The sequence below is a fragment of the Artemia sp. Qi Xiang Cuo genome, chromosome 7 (genome assembly GCF_049724085.1).
Source record: "Artemia sp. Qi Xiang Cuo chromosome 7, ASM4972408v1, whole genome shotgun sequence".
NCBI lineage: Eukaryota > Metazoa > Arthropoda > Branchiopoda > Anostraca > Artemiidae > Artemia > Artemia sp. Qi Xiang Cuo.
In genome coordinates, this window is record NC_142800.1 from 22,791,337 (window position 1) to 22,804,016 (window position 12,680).

The following is a 12,680-nucleotide window of genomic DNA, read 5'->3' on the forward strand; positions in this document are numbered from 1 at the left end:
AGATGCATGCTATTAGTATTAACTCATTTGCACCCAGCTGGATAATGGCCTTCTTGACAAACAGGAAGCAAGTGGTCAAGGTTCATGGTGATAGAGGCCAGTCTTTCTTTTCTGAAATTGCAATAGTGATAAATGGAGTTCCATAAAGAATTGTGCTTGAGCCAACATTGTTCAATATCTATATTAATGATGCCCCACATGTTGTAATAAATAAACTGAGCCTTTATGCTGATGATTCAGAATAATTGGCCCTGTAAATACAGACAATAGTTTACAAGCTGATATTAACTTTTTCTCTAAATGGGAAGGGAGTTGGCACCTTGATCTAAACATCAAAAATGTAGAACTATCCATTTTTGGGAAGACAAACACTGGTCATGTATACAATCTAAGTTGAAATGATGGACAAACTCAACCTATTTCAGCTGCAACTGAAGATAGAGATCTTGGGCTTCTTATAGAGAACAAGTTGAAACTTACATCCCATACAAGAATGGTTGTTGGTAAAGCATTACCAAGACCAGGGTTAATAAAAAGGACAATCTCCTCCAGAGCTTGACAGACAATGCTAAAGTTGTACAAAACCCTACTTTGGCATGCTATAGAATATGGAATGTATGTTGCCTCCCATATCAATAAGGATGATGTTACTGCCCTTGAGGCCAGTCAACAAAAAGCCACAAAATGTATAGAAGGGTGCAAAAGTCTGGATTATCCCACAAGATTAAGAAAACTTAAGTTACCTTCACTAGTTTATAGAAGACAAAGGGGAGGCATGATCATGACTAAGAAGTTATTAACCAGCTTTAACCCTCCATTGCATATCAAATTAGAAACCTAGCAGAACAGGAAGCAGGTGGTAAGAGTATTTGGGGATGGTGGATCAATTTTCTTCTCAGAATCAGCAGATGTAGAAAGCGGAGTACCCCAAGGCACGGTTTTGGGCCCAACTCTATTCAACATCTATATTAATGATGCATCTTCAATCATAAAGAATAAGATTTGCTTATATGCTGATGATTCCAAAATAATCGGTCCAATTTATGACCCCCAAAGTACCAAAGACATCCAAGCAGATCTTGACGCACTCTCAACGTGGGCAAAAACCTGGCGACTAGAATTTAATATCCAGAAATGCAAGGTCATACACTTTGGAGCAAACAACCCTCTCAGCCAGTATTTTATGGAATCCAATTGTGGTTTTAAACAGCCACTTACAACCAGTCACTGCGAAAAAGATCTGGGAGTCTTGGTTGATAACAAGCTCAAATTCAACTTGCACACGCAGTCTGCAGTAGCCAAAGCCAACCAAACTCTCGGTATAATAAAGAGAACGTTCTGCAGTAGATCTCCAGCAGTGATTACTAAGCTCCTAAAGGGCCTGATCCGACCAAAATTAGAATTTGGGATGTCCATTGCCATGCCAGTTAACAGGCTTGACCAATCGATTCTGGAATCGGTGCAGCGGAGAGCAACGAAATGCATAAGGGGTTTTCAAAATTTGCCATATTCTACCAGACTCCAGAGGCTCAAAATACCGTCCAGATCTCTCACATACCGACGTAAGCGAGGAGATGTATTGATGCCATTCAAATTGATCTGCAACCACGATATCATCCCTGACTTAGTCCAGTTAGATAGTTTGTCAAGAACAAGAGGGCACCCCTTAAAGCTCTATCGGAAACGCGCTAATACCAGGCTGCAAAACAAATTTTTCTCCAACAATGTGGTTGGCTTCTGGAATTCCCTTAGCCAGAATGCAGTCATGTCCCCTAATACTGAAGCCTTCAAGTCAGCTGTTGACAGAGATTGGTGCAGCAAGCCATGGCGCACAGTTTGTGATGCGCCCGATGAGCTGAGCCACCATCATCATTGACCGGCGTCTACAGGATTCGTCCTTATCGCTGGCTAGTGCGATATAAGGTAATTTTTAAGAAGACTAGAGGCCACTCATTAAAATTCTCCAGAAGAGAGCCCAGATATGTGTCACAAACCACTTCTTATCCAATAGAATTGTGTCATACCTGGAATTCTGTAACTGATGAGATAGTAAAGCCCCTACCATCAATGCATTCAAATCTGGAATTGATTGTGACTGACTGAAGCAACCATGGAAAATAAAGTGAGATGCTGCCAATTTGAATTATTGCCATTGCTCACCAGCAAGATCACAGAATTTACCTTAGTGGCTGGACAATGTGATTTAAGATAATGTCCAAGACTAGGCAGTATTCTGTAAATATTTAGTACTTGGCCACTTCTGAAGAAAACATTTTAAATAGATAATTTTAGTTCCATGAAGTTTCTTATTTGATTCTCTTTCCAAATATTATTGCTGCTTTTCTGATAATGCACCTCATCCCTGATGTTTTTAGTTATAGCTATAATAATGTACTTCTTTGTTGATTGAATTTTGTTGTATATCATAGGTTCATTGTTAAAACAGGTCTCTGTAGTCTACTTAATAAAATTCAGTTTTGTCTAAGTAAATACAGCAGGCTTTGGGTTATTTTTTTCTTAAAATGATCTGAAAAAGTGGATAACAGCAAAAAGAAACATGATAATCTGATTAATAGAAACATTCTGCATATCATAAGGTAAGAACACCATTGTTTAATTTTTTTATATTCCCAGGGATATATCAGGGAGGGTAGGGTGCATTTTCAGAAATGGAATGATTATATTTTGAAAGAGCATAAAATAAGAAATCTAATTGTATTACTTTTATTTCTCTAGTGTGTATCCTTTAGAAGTGGCCAACCATCAAATATTAACCTGATATTTTCTAAGCTTAGACTTGGCAAACTAGCAACTATAAACTCAGCAGAAAGGTGGGAGATCATGGTATTTTATTAATTTTTTTTTCAAGAATATGCCAAAATTGGAGGTCATTTCTATACTGATTATAAGACGGAAATTTGGGAAGTATCATCCTTATCTTTGTTACTTGCAATTTGACTTGATTGATTCATGTCCATCTAACTCTTGCTCTTAGTATTTTTTTCTACTTATATAAGGGGTACAACCCCTTCAGCAGGTGTATTTACCTTCAAACAGAGTTCTTCTGTATGTTTTGTAGCTCCTTCCAGGGTTTGGTATGGCCTTTTGGGGTGACAATATTGGTCAACTTTGTTGATCAATAATCTCTTCTGGTGAGACATTGTTAAAAATCTTGTTCTAGTGGCAGTTTTGTTGATGAACATTGTAGGTGAAAACAATATATAATTGAAATTCTTTTTTTTCAAATTTAAGTGAGAAATTTCATGGATGATTGTCATGGGGAACATCATTCTTATTCTTATGATTTTAGAAGAGTAAAAATGGTTAGTTTGCCTTAAACATCATTATATTGATTATTAACTTAATCTCTTCCCTAAAATAAAACATAAGAAGGTGCTATTTTTAATTACCCACCCATTTAACCCCTCCAAATGTCACAGAAGAAATTTTGTAGTGTCTAATTGAAGCTTTCAGAATCTGATTAGACATTTGAAAGGTGTATAAGTGAGAAATACGGGAGTAAACATGAGTTTATTTGAAAATAGCAAAACAATGTTCAATTGATTTTTAAAGTATTGCCATTTATTTCCGACAGTAATACAAATTTGTGTTCATGCAAAAATTATTTTTGGTTTGCAATTTTTGATAAACAAATATGTTCTTGCAATTACTGATCAACCCACAGTCTGTAGAGCCAGCATTGATGCAGTAGCCTATTAAGAGATCTATTATGACTATTAACCATACTTTATTGAATCTAAACAAGGTACTAAGTACAAAGAAATGCATATATGAAAGCAAAAGGTTTTGAAAAACTAAGAAAATTGGCTTTTACTATATGATATTTTCCTAAAGGACAATTCAGAAAATAACTGGGATGATACCTTATTGATTAAAGCCTGGGATGCTGCTATACCTCATGTGAAGTTGGAGCTAGAAAGACAGCAAAAGGAGGAGAATGGCAGTTCAACAAAAAATGACACTAAAAAGTATTTTAGCAGGGACAAAAAGTGGAGAGTAAATGACCATTGTACGGCTTTGTATTCTGAAGATGGACTACTGTATGAGGCTGAGATATCATATATTGACGAAATTGCTGGAACTTGCATAGTGAAATTTGTTGGTAAGTTTAATTCCCTTTTTTTAACTTCCTAATTTATAGTATTTTCAAATTTATTCCAACATTTTCTTTGGATAGGAGTTGATACAAAATTCATTTTAAAAATGGTTTTATATACTTGCAATCGCAGGCAGAGCAATAGAAGTGCCTAAATAAAGAGCAATGTGGGTACAGTATATTATGTTTTAATTTTACTTTTTCTGACCAAGGCACTTCATATAGAAGGAGTTTTTGAGTTGTTGTAGAAATTTCGAAAGGAGCTCATTTGACTGGAAATTGAAAGTTCTAATGCCCTTTTGAAGAGTCAAAAGTGATTAGAGGGTAGCCAGCCCTCCCTCCCCCAACCCACAAATACATCCAGTTAAAATTTTGAGATAACCCTTTTGTTCGGCATAGTTGAAAGGTCCAGTAATTATGTCTTTGGGGTTGAAAACCCTCCCCCTAGCCCTCAGGGCAAGGTTTATAAATTAAACTAGTTTCCCATTATTAACATTTAAGGTTCTTATGGAAGGAGTGGCTACATAAACTTTGGAGAGGGCTTATTTGATTGGAAATCAGAAGTTCTAGTGCCCCTTTTAAGAGTCTAGAGCCAAGCACCCCCACATCCTCTTTTCCCCAAATGTATCTGTAGAAATTTGAGTCAAATATATTGTTCAAAATAGCCAAAGAGTATATAACAAGGCCTTCAGGGTTAAGGTACCCCTCCAGAGCATGGAGGCAAGGGTTATGAGTTATGCCCTGGGGCATATAACGTTTTTGTTGAAAGAATGGTTGTAAGAACTTTAGAGGAGGCTCATTTGATTTTAAATCAAAAGTTCTTCTAGTTCCTTTTTAAGATTCAAAAATTTATAGGAGGGCAACTAGACTCAGCCCCTCCCCCCACCCCTGACACCCTCTTTTTCCCAAACGCATCTGGTTTGAAATTGTGCATTTGTCATTTTCTTCAAAATAGTCCAGGAGTACATAAAACAATGCTTCCAGAGTTGACACCCCCCCCCCTCCAGAGCCCAGAAACAAGGGTTTTAAATTATTCCCTGGGGTTATATTACAGTTTTATAGAATGGGTGGTTGTATAAACTTTTGATGGGGCTCATTTGATTGGAAATTGGAAGTTCTGGTGGCGTTATTGAGAGTAAAAAATGATTAGAGGGCAAATACCCCCCCCTATGTCCATAATTTCCCAAAACACATCTAGTCAAAATTTAAAAGAACAATTTTGTTCAGCATAGCTGGAAGGTCCAGTAATTATGTCTTTCGGGACGTCAACCCCTCCCCCACACTCCTCAGGGCAAGGGCTGTAAGTTAGGCAGCTCATCCATTGTTCACATATAGTTTATGATATTGCAAAAGATGGGCTTGTTTTACCTTTACTTTCCAAAAAGACAAAGGGCATTCAGGTGAGCCTTTCAGAGAATGTTGAGCCAAATCAAAACACGTTAAGTGCATACAAGTTGTCAAAAGGGTGTAACTCAGGAATGCCTGAGTATATAAATTTGGAACTTTCAGGAAATTATTAGGGAGATGATCAATAGGCCAAAATGACAATATTTGCACACTGCTACTACTATAACTACTACTATTGCTTTCATTACTACTGCTACCATAAAACTACTGCATCTGTAGCAAGTACTACCAAGATTGAGGATACTACTGATATTAATACTGCTGCTACCACTGTTACTACTACTACTAGTGCAACACCATTACTGTTACTACTGCTCTTAACTATGATACTTGTACTATAAAGGCTATGCGTGTGAAGGTAAAAATTTGACAGAATATGGAGAGGAAATTTGAAAAAAAATCAAAATACACTATGTGCACGTTGATTGTCAAAGGTCATATCCAAGAATGGATTTGGGTATTAAGTTGGAACTTTCAGAGAATGCTTAAGGGAGGAGATAGATTGACCCAAAGGTAATATGTGCTTGCTACTATAAACACTGCAGTCACTGCTACTTTTAGTGCTATTACTACCGCTAAACTACTCCAACTCCTACTTTGATTGCAGCTACTTCTAAAGCCAAGAGTATTAAGATGAAAAGGGGGTTCAAAATTGTACATTAGCAGTATTTTTGGAATGGCTTACCATATCAAGTGAAAATTCTGGGGTATCATGAGAGGGATGTTCAACTGACGAAAAGGCAACATGTAGGCCTACATGCTATTGCTCTTAATAATACTGCTGCTACTGCTGTCACTACTACCACTAATGTGATGCATGTTTCTTAAATAACGCCCATTTGACCATAAGTACAGTAACAACAGAGAAGAGATAAAGGTATTAAATAGTAAATTTTAAGGTATGTTGAGGGGAATCATTAACTGAATGAAAAGACAATATGTGAACATAGTTTGTCAAAAGGGTATGTCTACAATATCTCAAGTGGCTAAGTGTATGAAGTTAAAATTTCTAAGGAATATTTAGGAGGATGTTCTAACTAAATCAAAGGACACTTTATGCATCCAGGTTTAAAAGGGCGCATCTACAATATGTTGAAAACAGCAAAGGATATCGGTTGAAATTTTCAGGAAATACTTAGCGGCATGTTGAACCAAATGAAAAGACGCTGTGCATCCAGGTTGTCAAAAGGACACATCTGAAATATCTCTGGAACAGCCAAGGGTATAAAGTCGAAACTTAAGAAGTTGTGCTGTGGGGGATATCGTTAGGGATACAGTTGTGGGTGATGTCAAACTACAAAAAAAAAACACTATATGCATCCATGTTGTCAAAAGGGTGCACCTTCAATATCCCAGGAATAGCTAAGGGTATGATTAACAGCTTAAGGAGCCCAACTTAAATATCTAGCACATGCGCCCTTTTGATAGCCTGGATGCAGATAACTTCTGTTGATTAATTCCAACGTTCCTCATGGTTTCAACTTGTCCCCCTTGGTCATTCTGAGATATTGCGGATACATCCTTTTGGCAACCTGAACTTCGGTTTAATCTAACATTCCCTAAAAGTTTCAAGTTAATATCTGTAGCTGTTCCTGAGATACTGCAGCAGATATACCATTTTGACAACATGGACGCCCATTGGGTGTTTTGACTTATTTAAACATACCCTGAAAGTTTTAACTTAATGCCCTTGATCATTTCTTACCTAAGGGAGGTGCCTCCTCCACAAAACACACATAGTGTCTTTTGATTTAGTTCTACATTTCCCTCTATATTCCTGGAAAGTTTAAATTGAACACCCTTAGCCATTCCCGATATATTGCAGATCACCCTGGATTCAAGTTGTATCTTTTGATTTAGTTCAACATGTCCCTCAATATTCCCTGAAAGTTTCTACTTGATAACCTGAGCTGTTGCTTATATGCACCCTTTTGACATCCTGGATATACAGTTTCTTTTTATTGAATTTAAAATCCGCCTTACTGAAAGTTGCAACTACATACGCTCAGCTATCCTTGACATATTGCAGATATAACCTTTTATGAACCAGTGCATTTCAGAATTAATCGTTTCAGTAATTCATTCGTTCCTTTAATTACTAGTGTGATAAATCGTACGTAGTGCTTAGTTGGGAGTATTGAACGGGGAGATAAAGTGGATTTTCAATTTTTGACTAGGAAGAACCAAGAGGAGCTTATCAGGGATAGGAGATGTTTGAAGAAATATGTCGTTGATTTGATTCGTAGTCCGAAATATTCTTTCTTTATATTGATCTGCTAAAAATCCTGGCAATAAAGCGATCTCAAAAAAGTTACAGAACTAAGAGAGTATCAAGCGGAAACAAATCAACTCGTTTATATTCAAGGTAGTAACATGAAGAAATCAGTACTATTATTATTATTATTATTTAATGGAAAGCCCGTCATACAAAAATAGAAAAAGACGGAGTAATAAATGAAAAAAAGGAAAATAAAGAAGAAGTACACATAAACTTAGCAGTTATACATGATGTTTTATAGTGACAAACGCTGGAGCTAAGATTTAAATCAGCTCTTTGAACAAATTACAAAATATTCTATCCCTCCACGATTTTGTAATACTACTGCTACTACTAATAACTCACTGCAGCACCAAGCCACCTGAGGCCAATAGAGCTACGCACGCTCCTCCTCCATCCTAATCTATTCAAAGCCTCTCTCTTTACACTCTCCTAGGAAGTCCCCATTTCCCTTAAATCTTTCCTTACGACATCCTCCCACCCCCTTCGAAGATGACCTACTTTTCGTTTGGCCTTCGACGGTTGGCCGATAAGGACAATCTGCCATCCTTCATCCACAGAACGTGCCCTAGCCATCTCAACCTTTTTCTGATTATAGCCCTAGTAAGCGGGATTGAACCACACTTTTCGTACAGCCTACTGATTGAAATACGGTCAGTAAACCGCGTACTCAGAACAATCCGTAGGCGATTTCTCTGGAAAACATCAAACAAATCTTCATCCGCTTTTTGGGGCGCCCATGCTTCAGAGTATTATTTGACCACTGTCATCACTATAACTTCCAATATTCTTCTTTCTTCTTCTAATTCACATCAGGCGGGCTATTCAGTTAGTACTATTTAGCCCTTTTCTTTTTGCTTCACTCTGTGGGCTACAGAACTACTGGCTTGATTGCCTCATGATTACTAGATATTTTCAGATATCTTTCAGTAGATCTTTTGACTCTAGGAGTTCAATTATGAGTTGATAGATGTCGATTACTATGCTCTGTGTGCAGGTATAGTTGGCTAGGTTCTTGGCTGATAGTGAGATTTTGTGGTGTTTGAAGCATTTTAACAGTTTGCAAAGCAAGGTATGTTGTGCAGACGTCAGCATATTACATTCAAATAGGCAATGGTCAATTGTTTCATTATTCATATTACAATGCCTACAGAGGGGACAGGTGAATTGAACCACTTGAATTAGAAAACTTATACGAAAATGCAAGAAAATTTAGTCCATTTGTTCCATAGCGAATTCTATGATAAATTTTAGAAAGTTACTTATTGGGAAAGGGGGAAAGGATAGGATTAATCTTATTAAAATTAATATCTGATAGCCTCCATCGGTAAATATCTCTAATGGGGATTGGTCTCCCACTTGGCTGGTCAGTATTTATAGCATTTTTTGCTATTTCATCAAACTGATGATTACCACTTATGCCAGAGTGGCTAGGAATATACTGAAAATAAGTTTTTATACCACTTGAAGCAAAATTATCTATAATCCTGAAACAATGATAAGTGTCAATGTCCAACTTATACTGTGGAGCTGAGGCCCGCAACTCAAGGCTGGATAAAGAGTCGGAATATACAATAATGTTATTTGAATTTGCAATCAAAGGTTGCTTTTCCTTAATGTGTTCTAATGCCATGATTATGGCATTTAACTCAGCAGACATTATAGATAAATTAATATATAATCTCTCGCCCATTGCAATTTTCAGGTGAGAAAGGAAAGCACCACTTGCTACCTTCTCATTCATTTTTGACCCATCAACAAATATTTGGAAGGGATTTTTATAGGTAATTGTATTAAGTTCAGCAAATTTTTTCTGGGCAAAAGCGATGGGGGTTAAATCTTTAGTCCACTTTGAGAAATCAGTATTTTTTATGGGATTTGACCAATTCCATGGAGGGGATTGGGGAAAGTGGGTGCAATAGACTTTGCTGGTACGGGGAACTTCTTCTGAATGCTGGCATACTCATCTGCAATGCCTCTATGCATGGCTGGATTTTTTTTACCAGTTATGTAGGGTGTGTGAGCTATTTGATTCAATTTTTGTAAGATGTTTTGTCAAGAGAAAGCTACGTCTCTCCCTTATTGTTGTTAATCCACTCTCCATAAGCAGAAACTTGGTGCTTGTGGGTTTCCTAAGACCAAATGTGAGACATATTATATCATTTTGTGTTGTTTCAATTTTTTGCATCTGGGTCTTTGCACATGCACCATATACGATGAGCCCATGGTCAATATGGGGTCTTATATGTGATTTATAGAACTTGAGTAAGGTTTTCTCCTTACCTCCCCAGGGTGTAGAAAGAAGTCTTTTTAGTATATTTGTTTTTCTATAGCATTTTTTTATTGAGTTTGAAATGTGGAGGTGGAAATTAAGTTTTTGGTCAATCATGAGACCTAGGTAATTAATATGATTATCTTCTGGAATAGTTGTTTTATTTAGAGTTAGTTTTGCATTAACATGGTTTCGCTTCCGGTGAAATTGGATTATTTTTTACTTGGTAGGTGCAATGGGTAAATCTGAATATTGAGAGAATTTTCAAATTGGAAAAGTGACTTTTGCAGATTTGACTGTGCTATCTCAAAGGTGTTGCCAGATGACCATAGCACCAGATCGTCAGCATATTGTAGATTCGTGTGGGATAGGTTCATGTCCCAGAGATATAGGGCAAACAGGAGGCAACTGAGGACTGCTCCCTGAGGTAGGCCTTTGGTTGTTGTCTTTTGGGGTGAAGAGGCAAACCAACACAAACAATGAAACTTGGCACTTCTATGAAAGATTTTATAAGAGATACTAGCTTGGGGGGTAGTCCAAGGTTTGCAAGTTTATTTAAAAGGATTTGGTGGTTCACATTGTCATATGCCCCTTTCAAAATCTAGGAAAGCTGCAACTAGGACATTATTTTTTGAGAATGATTCATTTATTGCATTTGTTACAAAATGAAAGTATCTGTTGACGAATGGTGTTTCCTGAATCCAGTTTGAGTGTGAGGGATCATATTGTTTTTTTCAACAAACCAGAGGAGTCTGTGATAGATCATTTTCTCCATTATTTTCCCCATCACAGGAGTAATCATTATGGGCCTATAGAACTCAGGGTTCTCTTTTGGGTTTATTTTTCTTTAGAATTGGTAGGAGGGACGAACATTTCCATATATTGGGGAAATTAGAAGATGCCCAAGCGTGATTATAACAATTTAGCAGTTCTTGTTTGTATGAAGGGGTGATATTCTTTATCCATGTAGGGTGTATATTGTCATAGCTGCTACTAGTTTTGGTCCTAATATGATGTATTGCATTATTCATTTCCTGGATTGAAAATGGACTACTTATGTACTCGGATCCTCCATATGGTTGGTAATTTTAGTTGATGGGACTCTAGGACATTTTTCTTCGATTATTTGATGTTAGCTTATTAACAAAAAGAGTTGCAAATAGCTTAGCTTTTTCATTATCATTGTCATAATAGGTATTATTATGTATAAGCTCATACAGGAGTGGGTTGGGGGAAGTCTTTTTCCCACAGATGTTGCTTATGACTTTATGTATAATTGGCTCATGTGTTTCTCTCGAGAGATTATTTTCAAAATTATTCCAGTAATTATATTTAGCATCTATTATAGTCCTTTTTAGGTTAGATTTTGTTTGTAATTTTTTTAAATATGTAGTAGGTGATGGTTTTTTTATGAATGCTGTCCTAGCTGCATTTTTGATTCTCTATTTATTTTGGAACTCATTTGTCCACCAGGCTTTACGAATGTGTTTAGGGTAGGTTTTCTTAGGTGTTGTCCTGGGGATACCATGATTAGCTGTATTTATTAGTAAATATGTCAATACTTCAGCATTCGTGTCAACTGTTGTGTTTGAAATGTATGAATTTTGGGTGAAACTTGTGATTTCATCATTTAGCTTATTTTGGAACATAGACCAATTTGCTTTATTGTTGATATATTTGGAGGTATGTGGTAGAGTTTCAGCAGGCTCATTTAGGGAGCACACTATAGAAAAGTGGTCAGTACATAGACTATCAATTTTATTTATATAAATTTTATTCAAAATATTTAATGACACAATTTTTAGGTCAATTGTGGAGAATTTTAGGTCAATTTTGGGGTTGAAATAAGTATTCAGGTTTGGAGGGGTAGCAACAGCTAATTCATTATTATTTGAAGTCATATACTCAATCAATTTACCAGCTTTATTTTCTGGTTTATTCCCCCACAAAAGGCTGTGGGCATTGAAATCTCCACAAATAATGATATTTTTTAACATATTAGAATTACTTATATAATTAAAGAAATCCGTGGCATCTGTAGTTTGGCCATTAGGGTTATAAAAGCTTATTATGTAGGTTTTTATATTATTCAGCCAAACATTGATACCAATTGCATCTACATCATTTGTAAAATCTGGAAAATTGATGAAACAGAGTTTTCTATTATTTTTAACCGATAGAGTTACACCACCTCATTTTCCCTCTGATGATCTATTTTTTTTCAGCATAGTGTATCCCAGGTATTTAATTTGTTGATTGTTGATTAAATGAGTTTCCTAGAGGCAAGGAATATTAATGGAATTATTATTCATAAAAGATATTAGTTCATTTAGCTTATTTTCTGTGAGTGATCTTATGTTCCACTGGAGTATTAATATGTGTTGTGTTGTTGATTTATTTTTCATATAACTGTGTATCAATGTTCAGCTTTGTTAACAGTAAAGCAAGATCTTTTTTTGCTTGAATGAGCATATCATCAGGGATGTAGATTTTTGCCAATTCTGCAATGATTTTTGTTTTCTGTTGTTGATGTATGTTCATGGCCTGAACTGCATTACAGTTTAGAATGAATAAGCATATATTTGGGGATTGCATTTTTGGTTGTG

The 12,680-nt window shown here is 36.3% G+C and overlaps 1 protein-coding gene across 1 annotated transcript in view; it reads left to right on the forward strand.

Moving 5' to 3' along the window:
• Smn (survival motor neuron) overlaps window positions 1–12,680 on the forward strand; it is a 35,648-nt gene that overhangs the window by 2,608 nt on the left and 20,360 nt on the right. Inside the window, exon 2 of the mRNA XM_089091431.1 lies at window positions 3,856–4,123. Within this exon, the coding sequence (XP_088947557.1) occupies window positions 3,856–4,123 (268 nt within the window). The remainder of the gene's footprint in view (window positions 1–3,855; window positions 4,124–12,680) is intronic.